Genomic DNA, 26,350 nt, shown 5'->3' with positions numbered 1-26,350 from the left:
GGCCATATGCGAACGAAGATGCTGCTCAAAATCGTCAATATGTATATTATTAACACGTAGAGAGTTTTTAACATCACTATATGCTGCCTCTATGCTAGGAACCCAACGATTCAGTCTCTTGAGAGCAAACCGTATAGAGGAGTCTAGGTTGAATAATTTGATAACTGACGGATGCCTTAGATAGACGCTGTCGACACCTGATTTAATGCATAAGGCGCAGTCATCATATACAGTAGTAATGGAAAGTGTGACATCGGCAAGACGAATTTCTGGTGGGGGATGAGTTGGGTCATATTCGGTGGTCATTTGTTGATTGATGTAGCGCTCTGCATGACAGATCCCGGCCCAGTCGAACTCGGAAATCGGGACTTTAACACTTTTGGAAATATTTTCAATCTCCATTATAGCTTGGATCCCCCAGACATGATGGACGTCTATAGCAATGTTCACACGTTTGGAACCACTGGAGGTTAAATTATATGTCGTGGTGAATAGCGTAGCCGCACTAGACGTATTCTTTTTATTTACAGTATCTAAACTCGGTGGTTGCACTATCACGGGAGTGTTCGATTGTGATGAGTTATATGTAGGCATCCAGTACTGACCACCATTTAGTTGATCTTTAACACCACCAGTGGTTGAATTCGTTGTGTGGTGAGCAGATCGAGCGTCTTCATCACACAAGTTGCTGAGTGGGACGGAGAGCAGCAACTCCTTGTCCTGATCCAACATGTGAGCTACAGGATCCCACGTGGTCGCTACTGGATCAAATGAGTCGGCTGTCGCTGGTGTAGGTCCGGATGAGATGGTTAACGAAGCTAATGAGGATGCAGGTTCGGACGCGTCTGCGGAGCTAAGCATGGTTGCGTTTGACTCTGTTGAAAAAAGAAGATGAATGATTAGATATTAGCGAATAAGTGAAAACATTGAATAATAAGGATAATGAACGAGATAGAATAATGTGAAATATGATACTTACTTTTCCGTTTGATCCTGTTCTGAGTGACTCCACTGGAGGTCGACTGGTGCTTCATGATTGTTCTTCTTAGTCTCCCGCTGACTGAGTGACCAAGACTGAGGTCCCAGAACTTAACCTATATATGTTCTACAATGAGGTCATAGGATAGTTGAATCCTATTGGTAGAAGTCGAACATGTGACTCAATTAAGGGATCGTATTGGATACAGCCATTTCCACCACCCCACCGGATACATTGCGTGCGTAGAGAGAGATGGCGCTAACTCTCTCTCTCTATGTCACAACCCGCTACGGTAATAACGACTAGAGAGGCAACACATGCCGGATACATTGCGTGCGACCTTGTCGACTAACGATGTTTTGGAAAAACATGTTATGAAAACATTTCATGTCTAGCGCGTATACGTAGGAGGGGGGGGGGGGGGGGGGGGAGGGGTTGGTGACGGTATTTTGGAATGGTGCCGGCCGTGTCCCAATACTCCTAATGTGCACGTTGCAACCACCCTCTGTATATGTGTGTATCGCTGTCCCATGACTTCTATCACCTCAGAGCATACACAAACGTTTCTCGTAAATGTACCTGTCAGTGAAGACCCTATCAAAATGCATTAAGTAGTTCCTTAGATTAGCCTTCGCACACAGGCAGAAAAACCCAACATTAATTTATGGTATGAGCCGGTCAGGTGCGGAAGCGAGCTGCTGAGCCGGTAAGAGCGACCAGCAGGCGGCGTGACGCTGTGGTGACGGCGCTCTGCTGCCGTGTGTTGCAGGCCGGCGGCGGGGGCGGGCCGGCGCGGCGCGCGGGTGGCGGCAGCGGGGGCGGCGGGGGCGGCGGCGGCCAGCAGCTGCGCTCGCCCGCCGTCAAGCGGCCCGCGTCGGCGCCGGTGGCCCTGCAGGGCTGGCTGCACAAGCAGGGCTCGGAGGGCCTGATGCTGTGGCGGCGCCGCTGGTTCGTGCTCGCTGAGTACTGCCTCTTCTACTACAAGGGTGAGTAGCGCTCCACTCTGCTCCACTGTGTCACCACGTCCTTATGCCCCCCGCATCACGCGGTCCATCGTTACCTCCCTAAAGCTGCTGCATGTGCTGCCGTCTGGCACATCGTCCATTACCTGCGAGGGTCGTTCAATAAATAATGACCCACATTTTTTTTTCTCAGAACATATTTATTGTTAAGAGTCAGAATTTGGTGACAATATACATCAACATCTTGTTGTTGTTGTTGTGGTCTTCAGTCCTGAGACTGGTTTGATGCAGCTCTCCATGCTACTCTATCCTGTGCAAGCTCCTTCATCTCCCAGTACCTACTGCAACCTACATCCTTCTGAATCTGCTTAGTGTATTCATCTCTTGGTCTCCCTCTACGATTTTTACCATCCACGCTGCCCTCCAATGCTAAATTTGTGATCCCTTCATGCCTCAGAATATGTCCAACCAACCGGTCCCTTCTTCTTGTCAAGTTGTACCGCAAATTCCTCTTCTCCCCAACTCTATTCAATACCTCCTCATTAGTTATGTGATCTAGCCATCTAATCTTCAGCATTCTTCTGTAGCACCACATTTCGAAAGCTTCTATTCTCTTCCTATCCATGTTTCACTTGCATACATGGCAACACTCCATACAAATACAGAAACGACTTCCTGACACTTAAATCTATACTCGACGTTAACAAATTTCTCTTCTTCAGAAACGATTTCCTTGCCATTGCCAGTCTACATTTTATATCCTCTCTACTTCGACAATCATCAGTTATTTTGCTCCCCAAATAGCAAAACTCCTTTACTACTTCTAGTGTCTCATTTCCTAATCTAATTCCCTCAGCATCACCGGACTTAATTCGACTACATTCCATTACCCTCGTTTTGCTTTTGTTGATGTTCATCTTATATCCTCCTTTCAAGACACTGTCCATTCCGTTCAACTGCTCTTCCTTTTCCTGTATTTCTGAGTAGTCTCCATCACGTTCTATGGCCGTACACCAACGTGGAAAAGCATCTATTCCCTGCTGGTAAAAGCTCTTGTCCTGTAGGAATATCGACTGTGCGGCTGCTCCCGGCGGAGGTTCGAGTCCTCCCTCGGGCATGGATGTGTGTGTTTGTCCTTAGGATAATTTAGGTTAAGTAGCTTAGGGAATGATGACCTTAGCAGCTAAGTCCCATAAGATTTCACACACATTTGACCATATTTTTGTAGGAATAGCCATGTTTTCACTGCATGACTGACACTCTCGTCCTCTTCAAAGTGTGTCTGAGAAAGCCAGGTATTTGAATCTTATGGTCCACTGTGAGCATTCGTGGAACCCATCGTGAGCACCTCTTTGAATATCCGAGAGTCTGGATCATTGCAGACGCACTTCCAATGCTGACCGATAACTGTATAGCCAATTGTCGAGTTGTGATGCGCCGGTCGGCACGAATAATGGCATCCGCACGATTTAGTATGTCTGGAGCAGTGGCTGTGACAGGACGTCCCGAGCGTGGCTGATCATGGAGCTCTGTTTCTGCATTTCCTGAGGCTGCAACTTTCTTTACCCGCTACCCAACTGTAATCCTATCAACTGCAGCGTCGCCATACACTGCACACAAAAGTTTGTGGATGGTCACCACGGTTTCTTTTTCTGCGCACAAGAAATCAATAACAGCCACGCTGCTTGTAAAGTGAGTCGTATGTAGACGCCGTTTTGACCCTGTACTACAGCGCTGCCGTCTGCCAGAACGGTTCGAAACTTCACCGGCACACACAACGAAAGAAATGTGAAGCAGCACGTATGTCTATGCATATTAATCCATATTTTTAAAAAAATTGGGGCATTACTTATTGAACGACCCTCGTAAAACCTCCGTCTGTCTCGGCTCCTCTTCCATTCCACATACTCATAAGAAAATTTTTATAAGCTCCTCCTTTCTTAATTTGCGGGGATGCTCGTAAGAATAAGTGCCAGTGAAATCCAAACGAGACAGACGGAATAAAGTAAGTAAAATGTATTATCTCAAACGTAATCGCCATAACTGGTAATATACGAGGGCAGTTCAATAAGTAATGCAACACATTTTTTTTCTCGGCCAATTTTGGTTGAAAAAACCGGAAATTTCTTGTGGAATATTTTCAAACATCCCCGCTTCGTCTCGTATAGTTTCATTGACTTCCGACAGGTGGCAGCGCTGTAAGAAGCAGTTAAAATGGCGTCTGTAACGGATGTGCGTTGCAAACAACGGGCAGTGATCGAGTTTCTTTTGGCGGAAAACCAGGGCATCTCAGATATTCATAGGCGCTTGCAGAATGTCTACGGTTACCTGGCAGTGGACAAAAGCACGGTGAGTCGTTGGGCAAAGCGTGTGTCATCATCGCCGCAAGGTCAAGCAAGACTGTCTGATCTCCCGCGTGCGGGCCGGCCGTGCACAGCTGTGACTCCTGCAATGGCGGAGCGTGCGAACACACTCGTTCGAGATGATCGACGGATCACCATCAAACAACTCAGTGCTCAACTTGACATCTCTGTTGGTAGTGCTGTCACAATTGTTCACCAGTTCGGATATTCAAAGGTTTGTTCCCGCTGGGTCCCTCGTTGTCTAACCGAACACCATAAAGAGCAAAGGAGAACCATCTGTGCGGAATTGCTTGCTCGTCATGTGGCTGAGGGTGACAATTTCTTGTCGAAGATTGTTACAGGCGTTGAAACATGGGTTCATCACTTCGAACCTGAAACAAAACGGCGATCAATGGAGTGGCGCCACACCCACTCCCCTACCAAGAAAAAGTTTAAAGCCATACCCTCAGCCGGTAAAGTCATGGTTACAGTTTTCTGGGACGCTGAAGGGGTTATTCTGTTCGATGTCCTTCCCCATGGTCAAACGATCAACTCTGAAGTGTATTGTGCTACTCTACAGAAATTGAAGAAACGACTTCAGCGTGTTCGTAGGCACAAAAATCTGAACGAACTTCTCCTTCTTCATGACAACGCAAGACCTCACACAAGTCTTCGCACCCGAGAGGAGCTCAAAAAACTTCAGTGGACTGTTCTTCCTCATGCACCCTACAGCCCCGATCTCGCACCGTCAGATTTCCATATGTTTGGCCCAATGAAGGACGCAATCCATGGGAGGCACTACGCGGATGATGAGGAAGTTATTGATGCAGTACGACGTTGGCTCCGACATCGACCAGTGGAATGGTACCGTGCAGGCATACAGGCCCTCATTTCAAGGTGGCGTAAGGCCATAGCATTGAATGGAGATTACGTTGAAAAATAGTGTTGTGTAGCTAAAAGATTGGGGAATAACCTGGTGTATTTCAATGCTGAATAAAACAACCCCTGTTTCAGAAAAAAAATGTGTTGCATTACTTATTGAACTGCCCTCGTATTTATGGCACTGTCAGACGAGACGGTCAATGCCTTCATGGAAAAATGTTTCCGCTTGCCTAGGCAACCGCGACTGTATGCAGGGGTGCACCTGTTCGTCCGAAGCAAATCGGCGACCACGAATCTCTTTCGTCAGGGCTCCAAAGGCGTGGAAATCGCATGGAGAAAGATTGGGACTGTGTGGAGCATGTGTACGGGCTTCGCAGCGAAACTTCTGCAGCGTAGTCCAAGGAACTTTGGCAACTTGTGAATCCTTTCACGCTGCAGAAATGTCGCTGGGAAACCTTTGCACATTCTCCATAGTCCTCCATACAGTCCCGATCTCTCCTCGTGCCATTTCCATATTTTTTGGAGCCCTAAAGAAAGACGTTCGTGACAGTCGATTTGCTTCAACGAAGAAGTGCTCGCCAGGAAGGCACTGACCCTCTTGTCTCACAGTGGCACAAATGTGTTAACAGTTATGGCGATTACTTTTGAAATAATAACAGTTTCTTTATATTTTTTTCATCTGTATCATTTTTCATTTCACTGCCCCATATAATACCGAGGTTTCAGAAGACGACTATCTCGAAACTCCAGAACGTACAAAAGAATAACGACTGGTATATCCGTGCACAGAACATCTCTCCATCTTTCGATTCATAATGCATTCTGTGGCGTAATTGTAGAGCCCATCATTAGGGTATAGCCGTGTCTGAGCATGTACACAAATCATCGCTCCATATATTGTCACATTGAGTTAGTTGCTACCTGCAGATAGACAACCCAATGAGCAGATTTCCAAACCGTCCTACTGTCGCTGCGCATCACCGGACGGCCGGCCGCTGTGGCCGAGTGGCTCTAATCGCTTCAGTCCGCAACCGCGCTGCTGCTACGGTCGCTGGTTCGAACCCTGCCTCGGGCATGGATGTGTGTGATGTCCTTAGGTTAGTTAGGTTTAAGTCGTTCTAAGTCTAGGGGACTGATGACCTCAGATGTTAACTTCCATAGTGCTTGAAGCCATTCGAACCATCCCCAGACGACTTCCGCACATCATCAGTGAAATGCATACACTTTCTGATGTTTGTCGCATCACAAACGAAGCTCATATTGAGCGCCTGTAATGTAAGGTAAGAACTTGGGAAGATGCTCTATCTACTGACACGTGTGTAGCTTTTGTGTGCCTCATAGCTTTCGTGCAGTCATCTTCTGGAACCCCGGAGGTACTCAGGAGTAATGCTGTTTTATGTGCTACTCATCCCTTCTCTCTATTACACTCAGTAGATGTGTCTACTCTCCCATGCTCCTCGGTACCACCTCACTTCTCACCTTATCCATTAGCAACACATTGTACAGGATGATTTTTCCACCGTGTACAAACTCTAGGGACTGGTCGACGAGAGGATACGGATCAGAAAAGGTCTAATGATCTTACGTCCTGAAATGCATGATTTACGTGCTAGAGACCATTTATTCAATCATACTTCGTAACAGAGACTGCGGTCTAATACGGACTGTACCATGCAGCCACAGTTTGCCTGGTTTTCTCCAGGAGGCTAGTAGTATTCCTCATACGTCATGCCGTAGCGCCCTCTCCAGCCATAGTAATTGGTAATGCTGTGTCCGATTCACTTCTCTTGCGGTCTCACCTTGTAGCGGGTTTGATACAGCGTTGTACACAGCGGTTTCGTATTCGAATGGAGAGCTTACCGACATGGTCTTAACTTACGGAAAGGCAAATGGCAACGGGTGACGGGTAGCAAGGTTGTGCCAGGAGACATATTCCCGCCGACAGCAACCACAGCACTCAATGTTTGCAACAGTGTTTCGCCGTTTGCCTGAGACAGGGTCATTTCAGTAAACAGTAAATCATGAAGCGCGCACCCGAAATGATCGGACACCAGACTTGGAGGAAAATGCGATTAACACTGTGGAAGGCGACCGCCGTGCCATTACCAGGCAGTTGGCCCGCCAGTAACATGGTAAGCCAGAGTACCGTGTGGAAAATTCTCCATAACAGTTGTTGCTACCCTCATCACTTACAGCGTGTGCGGGCCTTACTAGAGACAAACTTCCCACATCGGGAGCAGTTTCGTCAGTGGTTTCTTCATCAGGCAACCACGATTCCGGGACTCGTGTCATCCATGCTATTCACAGATGAGGCCACCTTTAGTAGTGTTATCTTCTACTTTCATAACAGTCATCTGGGGGATGGTACGCAAAACCCCCATGATATGGTGGCAGCGAATCATCAGGATTGGTGCAGCCGAAATGTATGGGCCTGGATGATTGGCGACCGTATTTTGGACCAGTCTTCCTTCCACGTCGCCTAACTGGCCGGAACTGTCGACGTTTCATGCGGGTGATCTTCCCCGCTAGAAAAAGTGCCATTGATGATTGGAAGGGTTATGTGGTTGCTACATGACGGTGCTCCAGCCCACGTTGCCGTTATCGTTCGGACGCATCCCAATCGTGTCTTCCGTGTACGAGAGGGTACAGTTGCATTCCTTCTCCTCCCAAGCGACGTTACGTTATTACTAGTCTTAGTACGTGGTGTCGGTGTGTGTTTTATGATTGTCACTGCCTGTTGTATTGTTTGTGACTGTGTTGTGGCATACAGTGTCATGCATTGTTGATTTGTGTCCCTTACGTGTTGATCCCTTCTGCGTCATGTTCACTTAATGTGTTGGTTCCTTCCTCGGTTTCGGAATCTGTGGCCGTGCTTGTGTCCTCCCATGTGGTTTGTTGTGTTGCTTGTGCTTGTCTACGCCTCCTTCCATATGGGTTATGGCGCTTGTATTCTTCATGCAGTGTATCCGAACAATATCGGCTACGCTATTTATTGTCTTCCAATCATTGGGATTATGTATTATTCTGGTTATGTCACTGTCGTTCTGTAAAGGTCTCTCTTTTGCTAGCGTGTTGCGTAGCAGTGTTACATGTTCTGGTGTCCCAGTTCCTCCGCAAACGCATATTTCATCTTTAGTCCCATGCGGTTTAAATGTACCGGATACGGCCCGTGGCCTGTCAGGAAATGGGCCATCCCCCTGCCTGGGTCGACATGTTTCAGTTGTCTTTCGCGTACGTCAGGAAAGAAAGAGTGTACTCGGTGACCCTTGTCGGATGCGTCCCACCCTCTCTGCCATGTTTGAATCCGCCATTGTTTCATTTCTGTTTTGTTCATTTCGGTGACCTTATCAAGCCTGTCCCCCTTAAGCCAGTTCAGTGCAGCTCTACACCGTATTGTTATGTCTATAGGGCAGGACCCCATCATAACAGAAAGTGCCTCTAGTGACGTGGTGTTGAAAGCTCCGCTCATTCTCAGAAGTACACTACGTTGACCTCGTCTTGCAATTGTCTTGTTAGTCTGTATGTTCAGTCTGTGAGCCCGAGCACTTGCAGCGAAGCATGCGATGGATTCAAATATCGCAATGTGATATTTCCTTATCGTCTTAATAGGTAATTTCTATTGTGTTGAGTCTCGCTAGTTTGTGCATAATTTTGGAGGCTTTGTCAATTGCCAATTTGATATGATAGTTTAAAGTCCGTTTTTCGTCAAGATGCAGTCCTAGATAACCTGTGGCTTGCTTCCTCTGTATGCTTGTATTGTCTAATTTTAGAACTGGATTCCTCTGTAGTGTCCCTCTGAGCAGTAAATATGCAGTTTTGTTGGGACCGATTTTTAATTTATTTTCTTTGCACCAATTGTTAATTTCCTGAAGCAGTTGGGTGCCTTTTGTCTCTAGTGCTGCTCTCGAGTTTGCTGACACCACTATGAGCAGGTCATCTGCGTAAGTCACCACACCCCTATCGTCACAGTCCAGCGTGTTCAGCAAGGGCTCGATTGCGATATCCCAGAATACTGGTCCGCAGATCGAGCCCTGTGGACATCCCATCGTTATTCTCTTGACAATCTTCCGCGTACCAGCCCTCCATTCCGCCACTCTGCATCTGCAGTAGTCGAGGAGGCTATTGTAGAGGGAAGCTGATAGCCTCAGTTCCTTTAACCTGGCGAAGAGGGTCGGCCACCACAGATTGTCGGTTAGTCTGGCGGCCACGTATTTGTCACTGATGCTATTTGTAACTGAGTGCTTGGTTGACGGCATCTTCTATTGATCTACCTTCCCTGAAGCCGAATTGATAGGGCGTTCGCCCGAGGAGACTTCTGTGCGATTGTAAGCGGTCACACAATAACCTTTCCTGTACCTTGGCGAGAGTGTTTAAGAGGCAGATCGGTCGGTATGTTTTGGGGTCTGTTGGTTCTTGTGATTTTCTGATTGCTACTACATTATCAGTTTTCCAGAAGTTTGGAATTCTGCCTGTTAGTAGTATCACGTTGAACATGTTAGTAAGAAAAGGTGTGATTTGTGTTAGTATTTGTTTTAATGTTTCTGAAAGTATTTTGTCTGGGCCCTGTGCTTCTCGGTTTTTAAGCATGCTGATTGCCGTTGCGACTTCTTGTGAGAATGGTATGGTTACACTGTCACTGATGTATGGTTGCCTCATGCTTTCTCTTAGGTCTGTGTGGTGTCGCTCGTCTTGTGTGAGGTCGTCATCTGGGAGGAGCCTGTTCAGAAGATATCCTGCTGTGCTTCTCCATCCTCTGGTCATTGTGCCGTCAGCTTGTTTTAGTGTTGACAGAACTGTCGGTGTCTTAACTCGTTCTGTTTCTCTTTTGGAAGGTTGTCCCCAGATGTCGTTCTGTAGCTGGGTTTTTACAAAATTGGTCCAGTAGTCTTGCCTTGTTGTCTTAAGTTGCTTTTGGTATTTCTGTTTACCGTCACAACACACGTCAAGTCTTATCTGTCATTCAGGAGCTGTATTTGCTTGCTGGTAGTACTTTCTTTTGTCCCGTGAATCCTTAATTTGCCAGTTCTGTCGACCACGGTTGTTTCTGTCCCCACCCTGTTTTTGCCCGTGGTATAGCTGCTTGCTGTGATCTTTGTAGGACCTCTGTCAGTACATGCGTTTTGTAATCTATACTGCCTTGAACAGTGTTTAGTGACGACACCTCAACAATATCTCGAACTTTTTGACAGTCGGCTCTTCCTATGAGTAAATGCTGCTGTTCATGGTCCATGTTACGTGTAGTGACATATCTGTCTGTGGTTTTGACGACTGCGTTGTGGTCGCTGTGTATGGCTCTATCCAGTACCCTCCATGTGTTGACGAGAAGAAATTTTGCGTCACGGCATGCTGTTCTCGCATTGGTCCATCCAATTATTAACATTTCCGCCCCAGAGTCTCGTTCTTATAACCGGCCAATCTCTCAGATGCGCCCGTCTGTTATCTTGCGGCTACTTCGGCTGCAGCTGCGAAACTAGAGATTTAGAGACGTATAATGAAATTAACTTATCGAAATACAAGGAAATTCTGTGTTATCTGTGTACAATTGTGGGACTGAATCATCGCCAATTACAGGAATTCCTCAGATATTTGGATACGGAGGATGGTGATATTGTACATTTTACAGACGTAAGGTAGCTCAGTCGAGGCCAGTTGTTAAAAAGATTTCATACCATAACTAATGAAATAAAATGTCCACGATATCAAAAGCAGAATCTGTGCCAGAATTTGACAATGCCAACTCAACGCTAGATTTAGCATTTTTGATAGGTTCAACAGACGTCTTCAAGGTAGAAACCTATTTAGCAGTTACAATATTTCAAACAATAAACGCATAACAAACGAAACTGAAAATAAGGCGAGCACAAGAAAATGCGAACATATTGTTTTGATTTCATCACAATGGCCAAACATAATGCTATAATTGGGATGAAACATGCAGACAGTTTTCGATTTGATGCAAGAATTTGTAAGCTAATTTCAGGATTTTCGAAAAAATAATCCAAATTTTCGCATTTATGCGGCACCTTTTACAAACAACGGAAATACGTTGCCGAAAGATTTTCAGATGGAATGCCTAAAGCTGTGGTCCGACATGTATCTAAAAGAAAAATTTGCTAATGTTCCTTTGTTGGGCTTTAACACATCATACCCGCCGAGAGACAAACACCTCTTGCTGTACAGTCATTCGTTTCATATGTCAGCTTTGTTTGGAAGCACGTAGTTTGTGAACAGTGTCAAAAGTGAAGCACACAAGAAGTAAAAATAGAACTAAAATCTCGGATGAACACCTTGAAAACATCCGAGAATTGCAACCACGTTGATCGAATCTGATGTTGCTACATTAGTTTCCCCAAATTCAAAGTAAAATATCACATAAATTCTACGATTTGAAATTACTTAAATAAAAGTATTAAAGAAATATCGTATATAAAATGTCGAATTAATTGCTCTTCATTTTTTAGAATAACGAACTTACACGTGTTAACGATGCATCTTCGACCGTCACCTTTTCTTCCTCACAGCGGTTATTGCTAGTGTTAAGTATATTATGTGCGGCCCAGAAATACTCTTCTCCTTCCAGTGTGGTCCAGGTAAGCTAAAAGGATGGATACTCCTGACTTACATGTTGTGACACAGCTGCCGCCAATGGTGCGCTTTGTAGCTACGCCACGGAGCGGATGACGATCGGAAGGTTGCAGAGACACTGTCGACTGATATGTGTCTGTTTTCAGTATGTCTTGCAGTTTTCCCAGTCATCTACTGAAACCTGGAGGTGTTTATGGATAAACTCTCTATTGTTCTACAAAAGTTGTTTAAGAATCTCATCAAGTTAACAAGACGCGTAAGAGACACGCCTAGATTACGTCAGTTTTGGGGAAAAATGTGCAAAGTGATCCTTTGTGTAATATTATCGCATTCCAGTAATATGGAGGCTTGAAATGGCTGTAAAATGTCCTGAAGAATATAGATACAGTCCTCACCGTGTGCACAAAATCAGTTGATGTTTTGCCGACAGCCATAATTGTCTACGAGAGACGTTACCACTAAAAATAAGAGTGGATATAGCAATCAACGAATTACCCAGCAGGACACAGGGTTTTCGATTTTGTTAATTCAGTAAATATGTCAGCATTTACATATCTCTTCCCTTCTCACAACGATAAAACGTGCTTCTCTTCACTTAAAGTAAAGTACACTTCCTGTAAAGTCCATCAGTTCTGATTCCCCGACATTACACGCAAAGTAACAACGCCCACATCAAGTAACATTTTAAAACCGAGTAGCAACCTGACAACTCGGTCATGTCTCAAATGAAACACAGCGTTTACGGGAACGGAAAACGATTGTGGAAGTTGAAATCCAGCGGACAAATCGCTATTTACGGAAAATCTGTATTGGAGGGTTTACATGATCAGCCAGAACGGATTCGCGTAATCGGATTATGGGAAACCAGAGCCAGAAGTACATGTTAACGGAGAGAATAGTACGTGTTACGTCGCAAATAACGATATGTAACAAACTGTGACACGACAAAAAAAGTCCTGCCACAAAGTAGATGTTATCAGTTGCCACAAATAGCTCACATTCTTGTGCCATTCGAAACCTGTTCGCCTCAGTGAACTGAGCATCTATCTACATAAGGTGCAAAACAAATTGCCAGTCGCCACGATATTATACATGAAGATCAATATTCAAAGAATGTTATATGATAAGGTGTATACGTCTATATACACACTCTGCAAGCCACCATATGGTGGATGGCGGAGAATACATTCCACCAGTACTAGTCATTTCCTTTCCCTCCAGCGATTCCCATTTAAGTTCTCACAATATTCGCGTTTTAATCGAAACAACCGGTAACAAACAAACCTACCGGCTCTCCTCTTTTTTTTGTTTTTTTGTTTGTGGTTTTAGGGCGCAAAACTTCTATGGTCATTAGCGCCCAGCCCGTGACATAGAAAACAGGAAAAAAACGAAATTTAAAATCAGCAGCAATGGAAACAAGGTCAGAAAATTTGAGAAACTAAAGGCAGAAGGAATGCTTAAAAATCCACTATAGAAAGGGGTTGGTTATCCCCAAAAAAAAGCTTCAAATGACTGACGTCATTTCACTGTCACTAATAAACTGTAGAACGCGGTCAGCTGAGCGCATGTCATCTGCTAAAATCGACGATAGATCAGGCGATAGCTGTAGACGGGAGCGTAACGGATTAAAATAGGGGCATTCAATTAAAAGGTGTCTGACCGTCCACAGCTGAGAGCAGTGGGGACAGAGTGGGGGAGGATCACCGCTTAAAAGATGTCGATGACTAAAAAGACAGTGCCCTATCCGGAGTCGAGCTAAAATTACCTCCTCCCGACGACGCGTTCGGGAGGAAGAGGTCCAAGCGCAAGGAAGGGCTTTCACTTCCCGCAATTTATTGTGGGGAAGTGTTGACCAATGCGCATGCCATAAATGAGTGACTTGGCGACATAAACCGCTCCGTAGATCGGTAAACGGAAGAGACTGAAGAGCTGGCCGAGGAAGAGAGACTGCAGCCTTGGCCGCTATATCGGCCGCCTCATTTCCACAGTTACCAGCGTGTCCCGGGAGCCAGAGGAACGCCACTGAGACGCCCCCCAGGTGGAGCAAGCGCAGACAGTCCTGAATCCGGTGGACCAGAGGGTGCACAGGGTAAAGAGCTTGGAGACTTAGGAGAGAGCTGAGAGAATCGGAGCAGATTACGTACTGTATCCGCTGATGGCGGCGGATGTAGTGGACAGCGTGGACAGCGTAAAGCTCCGCAGTATAGACCGAACACTGGTCGGGAAGCCGAAAGTGATTTGGGGTGTCGCCAACAATATAGGCACTCCCTACACCTAACGATGTTTTCGAGCCATCGGTGTAAATAAATGTGGCTTCCGTCATTTGCGCACATAGAGCAGCAAATGCCCGACGGTAAACAAGTGTAGGGGTACCATCCTTGGGAAATTGACATAGGTCTCTGAGCAAGTCGATCCGGGGACGGTGCCAAGGCGGTGCTGTACCCCAAGTTGTCAAGAAGGTTTTAGGAAAGCGGAAGGAAAGAGAATGGAGCAGTTGACGGAAGCGGACTCCCGGGGGTAGTAGGGAGGAGGAGCGGCCTGAATACCAGACATCAAAGGAGGCGTCGAAAAAAAGGTTATGGGCTGGATTAGCAGGCATGGAAGACAGATGGCTAGCATAACGACTCAGAAGGACTGCCCGCCGATTGGACAGCGGAGGTTCAGCAGTCTCAGCATAAAGGCTTTCCACAGGGCTGGTGTAAAAAGCTCCAGACACTAAACGTAATCCACGGTGGTGGATAGAGTCGAGTCGCCGAAGAATAGACGGCCGAGCAGAGGAGTAGACTATGCTTCCATAATCCCATTTCGAGCGCACTAAGGCGCGATAGAGGCGGAGAAGGACCACTCGGTCCGCTCCCCAAGAGGTACCATTCAGGACACGGAGGGTGTTAAGGGAACGCAGACAGCGAGCCGAAAGATAGGAAACGTGGGAGGACCAGCACAGTTTTCTGTCAAACATAAGACCCAAGAATTTAGCGACGTCGGAAAACGGAAGGTTGACAGGGCCTAGATGTAAGGAGGGCGGAAGAAACTCCTGACGTCGCCAAAAATTAACACAAACGGTCTTACTGGGTGAGAAACGGAAGCCGGTTTCGATGCTCCACGAGTGGAGGCGATCGAGACATCCTTGAAGACGTCTTTCAAGAAGGCTGGTCCGTTGAGAGCTGTAGTACATCGCAAAATCGTCCACAAAGAGGGAGCCCGAGACATCAGGAAGGAGACAATCCATAATTGGATTAATGGCGATGGCAAACAGTACAACACTCAGCACGGAGCCCTGGGGTACCCCGTTTTCTTGGGAGAAAGTACGGGAGAGAGTAGTGTTCACCCGCACCCTAAATGTGCGCTCTGCCATAAATTCGCGAAGAAAAAGGGGCAGCCGGCCTCTAAAGCCCCAAGAGAACAGTGTACGGAGGATGCCTGTCCTCCAACAGGTATCGTACGCTCTCTCCAGATCAAAAAATATTGCTACCGTTTGGCGTTTCCGGAGAAAATTGTTCATGATGTAAGTGGAGAGAGCGACAAGATGGTCAACAGCAGAACGATGCTTTCGGAACCCGCATTGGGCAGGTGTTAAAAGACTGCGGGACTCCAGCCACCAAGCTAAACGGTAATTCACCATACGCTCCAAAACCTTACAGACACTACTCGTGAGAGAAATGGGGCGATAGCTAGAGGGGAGATGTTTGTCCTTTCCAGGTTTCGGAACGGGAACGACAATAGCTTCCCGCCATCGCCTGGGAAAGGTACTGTCGGTCCAAATTCGATTATAAAGGCGAAGGAGGTAACGCAGGCTATGGGTTGATAAATGCAGCAACATTTGGACATGGATACCATCCGGTCCTGGGGCGGAGGAGCGAGAAGAAGAGAGTGCATGTTGGAGTTCGCGCATGGAGAAAACAGTATTGTAGCTTTCGCGATTTTGAGAGGAGAAAGCAAGATGTCGCACTTCCGCTGCACGTTTCTTCGGGAGAAACGCCGGCGGGTAATTTGAAGAGCTCGAAATCTCAGCAAAGTGCTGACCCAATGAGTTAGAAATTGCGACGGGGTCCACTAAGGTATCATGCGCGACAGTGAGCCCAGAGACCGGGGAGAAACTAGGCGCGCCTGAGAACCGTCGAAGCCGACTCCAAACTTCCGAGGAGGGAGTGAAGTTGTTAAATGAGCTAGTAAAGAATTTCCAGCTTGCCTTCTTGCTATCGCGGATGACGCGACGGCATCGCGCACGGAGCTGCTTATATCGGATACAGTTGGACAAAGTTGGATGGTGACGGAAAATGCGAAGAGCACGTCGCCGCTCACGTATTGCGTCACGGCATGCCTCGTTCCACCAAGGGACTGGAGGGCGCCGGGGCAATTCGGAGGTGCGTGGTATTGAACGTTCCGCAGCTGTGAGAATAACGTCGGTAAAATGTGTGACCTCATCGTCGACGCTGGGAAAGCGACGGTCATCGAATGTCGCTAGAGACGAAAAAAGTGTCCAATCGGCTTGGGCAAACTTCCAGCGTCGCGAGCGCATATATGGCAGTTGAGGCTGCAGTCGAAGAACACATGGAAAGTGGTCACTCGAGTGTGTATCATCAAGGGCGAACCATTCGAAGCGCCGAGCTAGCGGAACAGTACCGACCGCAAGGTCCAAATGGGATAAATTTGCCGTGGAGGCAGACAAAAATGTGGGGACCCCAGTGTTGAGGCAGACTAAATCCGCTTGGTGGAAGACGTCTAGCAATAGTGAGCCACGTGGACAAGGATGTGGAGATCCCCAAAGCGGGTGGTGGGCATTGAAGTCCCCAACCAGCAAATAGGGGGGTGGAAGCTGATCAAGAAGATGAAGGAGATCAGCTCGTGTCATTGGTGTAGACGATGGAATGTATACCGTACAAAGAGAGAACGTGTATCCAGAAAGGGAAAGACGGACGGCGACAGCTTGGAAGGAAGTGTTTAAGGGGACTGGGTGATAATGGAGAGTATCATGGAGCAGAATCATGAGTCCTCCATGGGCTGGAGAGCCTTCAACAGAGGGGAGGTCATATCGGACGGACTGAAAATGAGGGAGAACAAAGCGGTCATGGGGACGCAGCTTTGTTTCCTGAAGACAGAAGATGACCGGCGAGTAGGATCGTAAGAGGATCGACAATTCCTCCCGATTGGCGCGAATTCCGCGGATATTCCAGTGGATAATGGACATAGGGTGAACAGAAAATGGATGAATGTGACCAAGGGTGCTGTCAACTCAACGACTGCTCAGAGCTTGCGACCGACAGCATGGAATGGCATTCAGTCGAAGGCAGAAGATCCTGATCCATAGGTTGGTCAGGAGCAGCTCCTGCCACCAACGATCGGCCAGTTGACCGGCCACCAACAGTGCGCCTCGGCGACACAGAAGATGGCCGAGGGCGATTTCCGCCAGGTGGTGCTGTAGATGGGACACGCCTTGGCGGAGAAGGAGAGGAACTGTGTTTCTTCGTAGCCTTCTTGGAGGTATGTTTAGATGATTGAGGAACCGATGGTTGTGAAGTTGCAGTACGTAAAAACTCTTCACGAGAATGCTCTTTTTTTGAAGACTTGGCTTCTGACTTTTGGGCTCGAGATTTAGCAGAACCCGACGAAGGGTGAGCCATAGAGTGGGCAGGCGAAAGAGGTGAGGTTGAACGGGCGATCTTTGCGCTGGCCGATCTGACGACCGTGGTACTAAATGTGAGGTCGCAAGTCTGCGTGGCCGCCTCCTTTGTTGGCCGAGGAGAAGCAAGGACAGTGCTGTATTTTCCTTTCTGAGGCACGGTGGGCTGTCGACTGGCGAGTAACTTCCGAGCAGCAAAGGTCGACACCTTTTCCTTCACTCTTATTTCCTGGATCAGCTTTTCGTCCTTAAAAACAGGGCAATCTCGAGAGGAAGCAGCGTGGTCACCCATACAGTTGATGCAGCGAGGGGATGGAGGTGGACAAGCACCCTCATGGGCATCCCTGCCACACGTAACACATTTGGCCTGATTGGAACAGGACTGGCTGGTGTGGTTGAACCGCTGACATCGATAGCAACGCGTAGGGTTTGGGACATAAGGGCGAACGGAAATTATCTCATAGCCTGCTTTGATTTTTGATGGGAGTTGAACTTTGTCAAATGTCAAGAAGACAGTGCGGGTTGGAATGATGTTCGAGTCAACCCTTTTCATAACCCGATGAACAGCCGTGACGCCTTGGTCAGACAGATAGTGCTGAATTTCTTCGTCAGACAATCCATCGAGGGAGCGCGTATAAACGACTCCACGCGAGGAATTTAAGGTACGGTGCGGTTCCACCCGGACAGGGAAGGTGTGGAGCAGAGAAGTACGCAGCAATTTTTGAGCCTGGAGGGCACTGTGTGTTTCTAACAACAGGGTGCCATTCCGTAATCTAGAACAAGACTTTACAGGACCCGCAATTGCGTCGACACCTTTCTGAATAATGAAAGGGTTGACCGTGGAAAAGTCGTGACCTTCGTCAGACCGAGAAACAACAAGGAACTGTGGCAACGATGGAAGAACCGTCTGTGGCTGAGACTCAGTGAACTTACGTTTGTGAGCAGACATAGTGGAAGGTGAGGAAACCATTGCGGAAGAATCCCCCATGATTACCGGCGTCTCCGATGGCGCGCTCCTCCCTTGTGGGGGCCCTCACCGAGGGCACACCCGCCTTAGGTGATTGTTCACACCTCAGGTCACACCTCCCGACAAACGGACGGAGGGACCAATCGGCACTTTCGGAAGGTATCAGCTCGGGTAATCACCCCTCCCTGGGCCTGGCCTTTACCAGGGGGTACGTACGTGTCCTACCTGTCTACCCGGGGCGGGGAATTACGCGTTACCCCATCACCGGCTACGCATGGAAGTGCGTGGGTCGGCCTTCAGACACGCACAGGGAGGAAGAAAGAGACAGGGAAAGGAAAGAAGAGAGGTCTCAAACGCCGCAGCGGAGAAAAGGGTAAAGAGAAGAGGTAAAGAGAAGAGGTAAGGAATAGAGAAGGACGAAGAAAGATGAAGACATACAAGCAAGGAAGGCAGGCAAAGAGTGCGGTACATTTACAAGCGTCCGTCTCCGGACGTAGGCACAAACCATACTCCCCAGAGGGGGAGAAAGGGAAGGAAAGAGCCAGAGGTGAGGGGGGGGGGGGCGAAGATGGGGGATGGGGAAGGATACGGAAAGGGAAGGTATGCAGCCCGGAAAGGAAGGAAGGCCACATTAGCTCGGGGTCCCGTGCTCGCTACGCACGTGTCCACAAAAGAGTTGTGGGCCCCCTGGGGGGCGGCTCTCCTCTGAATTGCCTCTAGGACTTCCTTTAATCCGGCCTGGAGGGGATCCCAAACACTCTAATAGCGCTCAAGAATGGGTCTCACTAGTGTTCTATACGCCGTCTTCTTTATAGATGAGCTACACAATTCTCCCAATACACCGAAGTCGCCAACTGGCCTGCGTTACTACTGCCCCTATGTGGTTGTTCCATTACAAATAGCTGGAAATTTAATCGACGTACTTGTGTCAAACAGCACAATATCAATGCTGTACTCGGACGTTACCTATTTATCTGAATTAACTTAAATGTATCTACATTTACAGCAAGCTGCCATTCATGACACCAACTAGAAATTTGTCTAAATCTTTTTAACCTCCTACAGTAACTCTACTTCGAAACTTCCTCGTACACCTCACCTTCATCAGCAAACAATCGCAGATTGGTGCTCACCCTGGGCAGCAGATCGTTTATGTACACAGAATAGCAGCCACCCCAGCACACTTCTCTGGGGCATTCCTGGTGATGCCCTTGTCTCTGGTGAACACTCGCCGTCGAGGACAGTGTACTGGGTTCTATCATATAAGAAGTCTTACAGCCACACACACATCTACATCTACATCCATACTCCGCAAGCCACCTGACGGTGTGTGGCGGAGGGTACCTTGAGTACCTCTATCGGTTCTCCCTTCTATTCCAGTCTCGTATTGTTCTTGGAAAGAAGGATTGTCGGTATGCCTCTGTGTGGGCTCTAATCTCTGATTTTATCCTCATGGTCTCTTCTCGAGATATACGTAGGAGGGAGCAATATACTGCTTGACTCTTCGGTGAAGATGTGTTCTCGAAACTTTAACAAAAGCCCGTACCGAGCTACTGAGCGTCTCTCCTGCAGAGTCTTCCACTGGAGTTTATCATCTCCGTAACGCTTTCGCGATTACTAAATGATCCTGTAACGAAGCGCGCTGCTCTCCGTTGGATCTTCTCTATATCTTCTATCAACCCTATCTGGTACGGATCCCACACTGCTGAGCAGTATTCAAGCAGTGGGCGAACAAGCGTACTGTAACCTACTTCCTTTGTTTTCGGATTGCATTTCCTTAGGATTCTTCCAATGAATCTCAGTCTGGCGTCTGCTTTACCGACGATCAACATTATATGATCATTCCATTTTAAATCACTCCTAATGCGTACTCCCAGATAATTTATGGTATTAACTGCTTCCAGTTGCTGACCTGCTATTTTGTAGCTAAATGATAAGGGATCTATCTTTCTGCGTATTCGCAGCACATTACACTTGTCTACATTGAGATTCAATTGCCATTCCCTGCACCATGCGTCAATTCGCTGCAGATCCTCCTGCATTTCAGTACAATTTTCCATTGTTACAACCTCTCGATACACCACAGCATCATCTGCAAAAAGCCTCAGTGAACTTCCGATGTCATCCACAAGGTCATTTATGTATATTGTGAATAGCAACGGTCCTATGACACTCCCCTGCGGCACACCTGAAATCACTCTTACTTCAGAAGACTTCTCTCCATTGAGAATGACATGCTGCGTTCTGTTATCTAGGAACTCCTCAATCCAATCACACAACTGGTCTGATAGTCCATATGCTCTTACTTTGTTCATTAAACGACTGTGGGGAACTGTATCGAACGCCTTGCGGAAGTCAAGAAACACGGCATCTACCTGTGAACCCGTGTCTATGGCCCTCTGAGTCTCGTGGACGAATAGCGCGAGCTGGGTTTCACATGACCGTCTTTTTCGAAACCCATGCTGATTCCTACAGAGTGTATTTGTAGTCTCCAGAAAAGTCACTATACTCGAACACAATACGTGTTCCAAAATTCTACAACTGATCGACGTTAGAGATATAGGCCTATAGTTCTGCACATCTGCTCGACGTCCCTTCTTGAAAACGGGGATGACCTGTGCCCTTTTCCAATCCTTTGGAACGCTACGCTCTTCTAGAGACCTACGGTACACCGCTGCAAGAAGAGGGGCAAGTTCCTTCGCGTACTCTGTGTAAAATTGAACTGGTATCCCATCAGGTCCAGAGGCCTTTCCTCTTTTGAGCGATTTTAATTGTTTCTCTATCCCTCTGTCGTCTATTTCGATATCTATCATTTTGTCATCTGTGCGACAATCTAGAGAAGGAACTACAGTGCAGTCTTCCTCTGTGAAACAGCTTTGGAAAAAGACATTTAGTATTTCGGCCTTTAGTCTATCATCCTATGTTTCAGTACCATTTTGGTCACAGAGTGTCTGGACATTGTTTTGATCCACCTACCGCTTTGACGTAAGACCAAAATTTCTTAGGATTTTCTGCCAAGTCAGTACATAGAACTTTACTTTCGAATTCATTGAACGCCTCTCGCATAGCCCTCCTCACACTACATTTCGCTTCGCGTAATTTTTGTTTGTCTGCAAGGCTTTGGCTATGTTTATGTTTGCTGTGAAGTTCCCTTTGCTTCCGCAGCAGTTTTCTAACTCGGTTGTTGTACCACGGTTTTCCATCTCTTACGGTCTTGCTTGGCACATACTCATCTAACGCATTATGTACGACGGTTTTGAACTTTGTCCACTGATCCTCAACACTATCTGTACTTGAGACAAAACTTGTGTTGAGCCAACAGGTACTCTGAAATCTGCTTTTTGTCACTTTTTCTACACAGAAAAATCTTCCTACCTTTTTTAATATTCCTATTAACGGCTGAAATCATCGATGCCGTAACCGCTTTATGATCGCTGATTCCCTGTTCTGCGTTAACTTTTTCAAATAGTTCGGGTCTGCTTGTCACCAGAAGGTCTAATATGTTATCGCCACGAGTCGGTTCTCTGTTTAACTGCTCAAGGTAGTTTTCAGATAAAGCACTTAAAAAAATTTCACTGGATTCTTTGTCCCTGCCACCCGTTATGAACGGCTGAGTCTCCCAGTCTATATCCGGCAAATTAAAATCTCCACCCAGAACTATAACATGGTGGGGAAATCTACTCGAAATATTTTCCAAATTATCGTTCAGGTGCTCAGCCACAACAGCTGCTGAGCCAGGAGGCCTATAGAGACATCCAATTACCATGTCTGAGCCTGCTTTAACCGTGACCTTCACCCAAATCATTTCACATTTCGGATCTCCGTCAATTTCCTTCGATACTATTGCACTTCTTATCGCTATAAACACGCCTCCCCCTTCACTGTCCAGCCTTTCTCTGCGGTATACATTCCAATTTGAGTTTAGGATTTCATTACTATTTACGTCTGGTTTCAGCCAACTTTCTGTCCCTAGTACTATATGAGCGTTGTGACCGTTTATTAATGAGAGCAGTTCTGGGACCTTTCTGTAGACGCTCCTGCAGTTTACTATTAGCACATTAATATTGTTATTCCCTGTTGCATTTTGCCTACTCCTACCTTGCTGCGTCTCAGGAGGCGTCTTGTCGGGCCTAGGGAGGGGATTCTCTAACCTAAAAAGCCCCCATGTGCACTCCACACGTACTCCGCTACCCTTGTAGCCGCTTCCGGCGTGTAGTGCACGCCTGACCTATTCAGGGGGACCCTACATTTCTCCACCCGATAGCGGAGGTCGAGAAATTTGCACCCCAGATCTCCGCAGAATCGTCTGAGCCTCTGGTTTAAGCCTTCCACTCGGCTCCAAACCAGAGGACCGCGATCGGTTCTGGGAACGATATTACAAATAGTTAGCTCTGATTTCACCCCGCGAGCGAGGCTTTGCGCCTTCACCAATTCCGCCAACCGCCTGTACGAACTGAGGATGACCTCTGAACCCAGACGGCAGGAGTCATTGGTGCCGACATGAGCAACAATTTGCAGTCGGGTGCACCCAGTGCTCTATCGCCGCCGGTAGGGCCTCCTCCACATCTCGGATGAGACCCCCCGGCAAGCAGACAGAGTGAACACTGGCCTTCTTCCCCGACCTTCTCGCTATTTCCCTAAGGGGCTCCATCACCCGCCTAACGTTGGAGCTCCCAATAACTAATAAACCCCTCCCCCCGTGTGCCTGCTCGGACCTTGCTGAAGGAGCAGCCACATGTCCACTCACAGGCAAAGCGGGCGATGCCACACGGCCAGCCTCCTCATTAACCCTCCGCCTCGTGCGCCGCGAACGCCGCTGAACCCGCCACTCCCCTTGGGGAGAGGGTGGCCCAACCGCGCCCAGTACACGCGAAGATGTCTCGAAAGCATGGAGAGTGGGTGAAGCATGTAACACCTGGGGTGTACCTTGCGACGCACCAGACTCCCCACTGCCGCTACACTCCGAGGCAGCAGCCTGAAGACGGCTGACCGCGAACAGTGGCCAGGCCCTCCTGCGTCCGTGCACAGCAGTCACACATCCTATCCATCCTAAGGAATCAATTTACTGACGAGAGTTAATCAACCTTTAACTACACTGCTAATTCACTAACGGCCGCTGTTTAGTCACTAAACTGTGGTTGCTAGGCACTTCTTGTCGAAAACAATGAAAATAGAACTACCTGTCTCTGGACTGGATTGCAAACAAACACTAGCACTAATGGCACTATGGTTGACTAAAGGGACTCTCTGACTGTATTCAAAACAAACACGAAATCTATGGAACACTTACTAGCACTCAGCAATTAAAGCTTCCTAAAAGCAAATACACACGGAAGAAGAAGTGACAAGAAACTTACAGTTAATATTTAAGGTAGCTCGCTGCACAGCAGACGTGAAGCAGACGGCAGTTACGACGACACTGACTCTACTGGCACTATGGCTGACTAAAGGGACTCTCTCTAACTGTATTCAAAACAAACACGAAATCTATGGAACACTATTACTAGCACTCGGCAATTAAAGCTTCCTAAAAGCATATACACACGGAAGAAGAAGTGACAAGTAAGAAAAATACAGTTAATACTTAAATTAAGGTAGCTCGCTGCACAGCAGACGTGAAGCAGACGGCAGTTACGACGACACTGACTACTGGCACTATGGCTGACTAAAGGGACGCTCTGTATTCAAAACAAACACGAAATCTATGGAACACTATTAATAGCACCCGACAATTAAAGCTTCCTAAAAGCAAATACACGCGGAAGAAGAAGTGACAAGTAAGAAAAATACAGTTAATACTTAAGGTAGCTCGCTGCACAGCAGACGTGAAGCAGACGGCAGTTACGACGACACTGACTACTGGCACTATGGCTGACTAAAGGGACGCTCTGTATTCAAAACAAACACGAATTCTATGGAACACTTAATAGCACCCGACAATTAAAGCTTCCTAAAAGCAAATACACACGGAAGAAGAAGTGACAAGTAAGAAAAATACAGTTAATACTTAAATTAAGGTAGCTCGCTGCACAGCAGACGTGAAGCAGACGGCAGTTACGACGACACTGACTCTACTGGCACTATGGCTGACTAAAGGGACGCTCTCTATTCAAAACAAACACGAAATCTATGGAACAGTATTACTAGCACCCGACAAAGCTTCCTAAAAGCAAATACACACGGAAGAAGAAGTGACAAGTAAGAAAAATACAGTTAATACTTAAATTAAGGTAGCTCGCTGCACAGCAGACGTGAAGCAGACGGCAGTTACGACGACACTGACTCTACTGGCACTGTTGTTGTTGTTGTTGAGGTCTTCAGTCCTGAGACTGGTTTGATGCAGCTCTCCATGCTACTCTATCCTGTGCAAGCTTTTTCATCTCCCAGTACCTACTGCAACCTACATCCTTCTGAATCTGCTTAGTGTATTCATCTCTTGGTCTCCCTCTACGATTTTTACCCTCCACGCTGCCCTCCAATGCTAAATTGGTGATCCCTTGATGCCTCAGAACATGTCCTACCAACCGATCCCTTCTTCTGGTCAAGTTGCGCCACAAACTTCTCCTCTCCCCAATCCTATTCAATACTTCCTCATTAGTTATGTGATCTACCCATCTAATCTTCAGCATTCTTCTGTAGCACCACATTTCGAAAGCTTCTATTCTCTTCTTGTCCAAACTATTTATCGTCCATGTTTCACTTCCATACATGGCTACACTCCATACAAATACTTTCAGAAATGACTTCCTGACACTTAAATCAATACTGGATGTTAACAAATTTCTCTTCTTCAGAAACGCTTTCCTTGCCATTGCCAGCCTACATTTTATATCCTCTCTACTTCGACCATCATCAGTTATTTTGCTCCCCAAATAGCAAAACTCCTTTACTACTTTAAGTGCCTCATTTCCTAATCTAATTCCCTCAGCATCACCCGACTTAATTAGACTACATTCCATTATCCTTGTTTTGCTTTTGTTGATGTTCATCTTATACCCTCCTTTCAAGACACTGTCCATTCCATTCAACTGCTCTTCCAAGTCCTTTGCTGTCTCTGACAGAATTACAATGTCATCGGCGAACCTCAAAGTTTTTATTTCTTCTCCATGAATTTTAATACCTACTCCGAATTTTTCTTTTGTTTCCTTTACTGCTTGCTCAATATACAGATTGAACAACATCGGGGAGAGGCTACAACCCTGTCTTACTCCCTTCCCAACCACTGCTTCCCTTTCATGTCCCTCGACTCTTATAACTGCCATCTGGTTGCTGAACAAATTGTAAATAGCCTTTCGCTCCCTGTATTTTACCCCTGCCACCTTTAGAATTTGAAAGAGAGTATTCCAGTCAATATTGTCAAAAGCTTTCTCTAAGTCTACAAATGCTAGAAACGTAGGTTTGCCTTTCCTTAATCTTTCTTCTAAGATAAGTCGTAAGGTCAGTATTGCCTCACGTGTTCCAGTGTTTCTACGGAATCCAAACTGATCTTCCCCGAGGTTGGCTTCTACTAGTTTTTCCATTCGTCTGTAAAGAATTCGTGTTAGTATTTTGCAGCTGTGACTTATTAAGCTGATAGTTCGGTAATTTTCACATCTGTCAACACCTGCTTTTTTTGGGATTGGAATTATTATATTCTTCTTGAAGTCTGAGGGTATTTCGCCTGTCTCATACATCTTCCTCACCAGATGGTAGAGTTTTGTCAGGACTGGCTCTCCCACGGCCGTCAGTAGTTCCAATGGAATATTGTCTACTCCGGGGGCTTTGTTTCGACTCAGGTCTTTCAGTGCTCTGTCAAACTCTTCACGCAGTATCGTATCTCCCATTTCATCTTCATCTACATCCTCTTCCATTTCCATAATATTGTCCTTAAGTACATCGCCCTTGTATAGACCCTCTATATACTCCTTCCACCTTTCTGCTTTCCCTTCTTTGCTTAGAACTGGGTTTCCATCTGAGCTCTTGATATTCATACAAGTCGTTCTCTTATCTCCAAAGGTCTCTTTAATTTTCCTG

General features: G+C 46.9%; 1 protein-coding gene across 1 annotated transcript in view; it reads left to right on the top strand.

The window, feature by feature from the left end:
• Positions 1-1,866: 1,866 nt before the first annotated feature.
• The window catches only part of LOC126413205 (pleckstrin homology domain-containing family A member 7-like), a 224,192-nt gene continuing 199,708 nt past the window's right edge, over positions 1,867-26,350 (top strand). Inside the window, exon 1 of the mRNA XM_050083102.1 lies at positions 1,867-1,965. Coding sequence (XP_049939059.1) covers positions 1,908-1,965 — 58 coding nt within the window. The 5' untranslated portion in view covers positions 1,867-1,907. The remainder of the gene's footprint in view (positions 1,966-26,350) is intronic.

The sequence above is a fragment of the Schistocerca serialis genome, chromosome 7 (assembly GCF_023864345.2).
Source record: "Schistocerca serialis cubense isolate TAMUIC-IGC-003099 chromosome 7, iqSchSeri2.2, whole genome shotgun sequence".
NCBI classification, from domain to species: domain Eukaryota; kingdom Metazoa; phylum Arthropoda; class Insecta; order Orthoptera; family Acrididae; genus Schistocerca; species Schistocerca serialis.
Note: the sequence above shows the minus strand (reverse complement) of the source record. Positions and strands in the feature narration are given on the sequence as shown.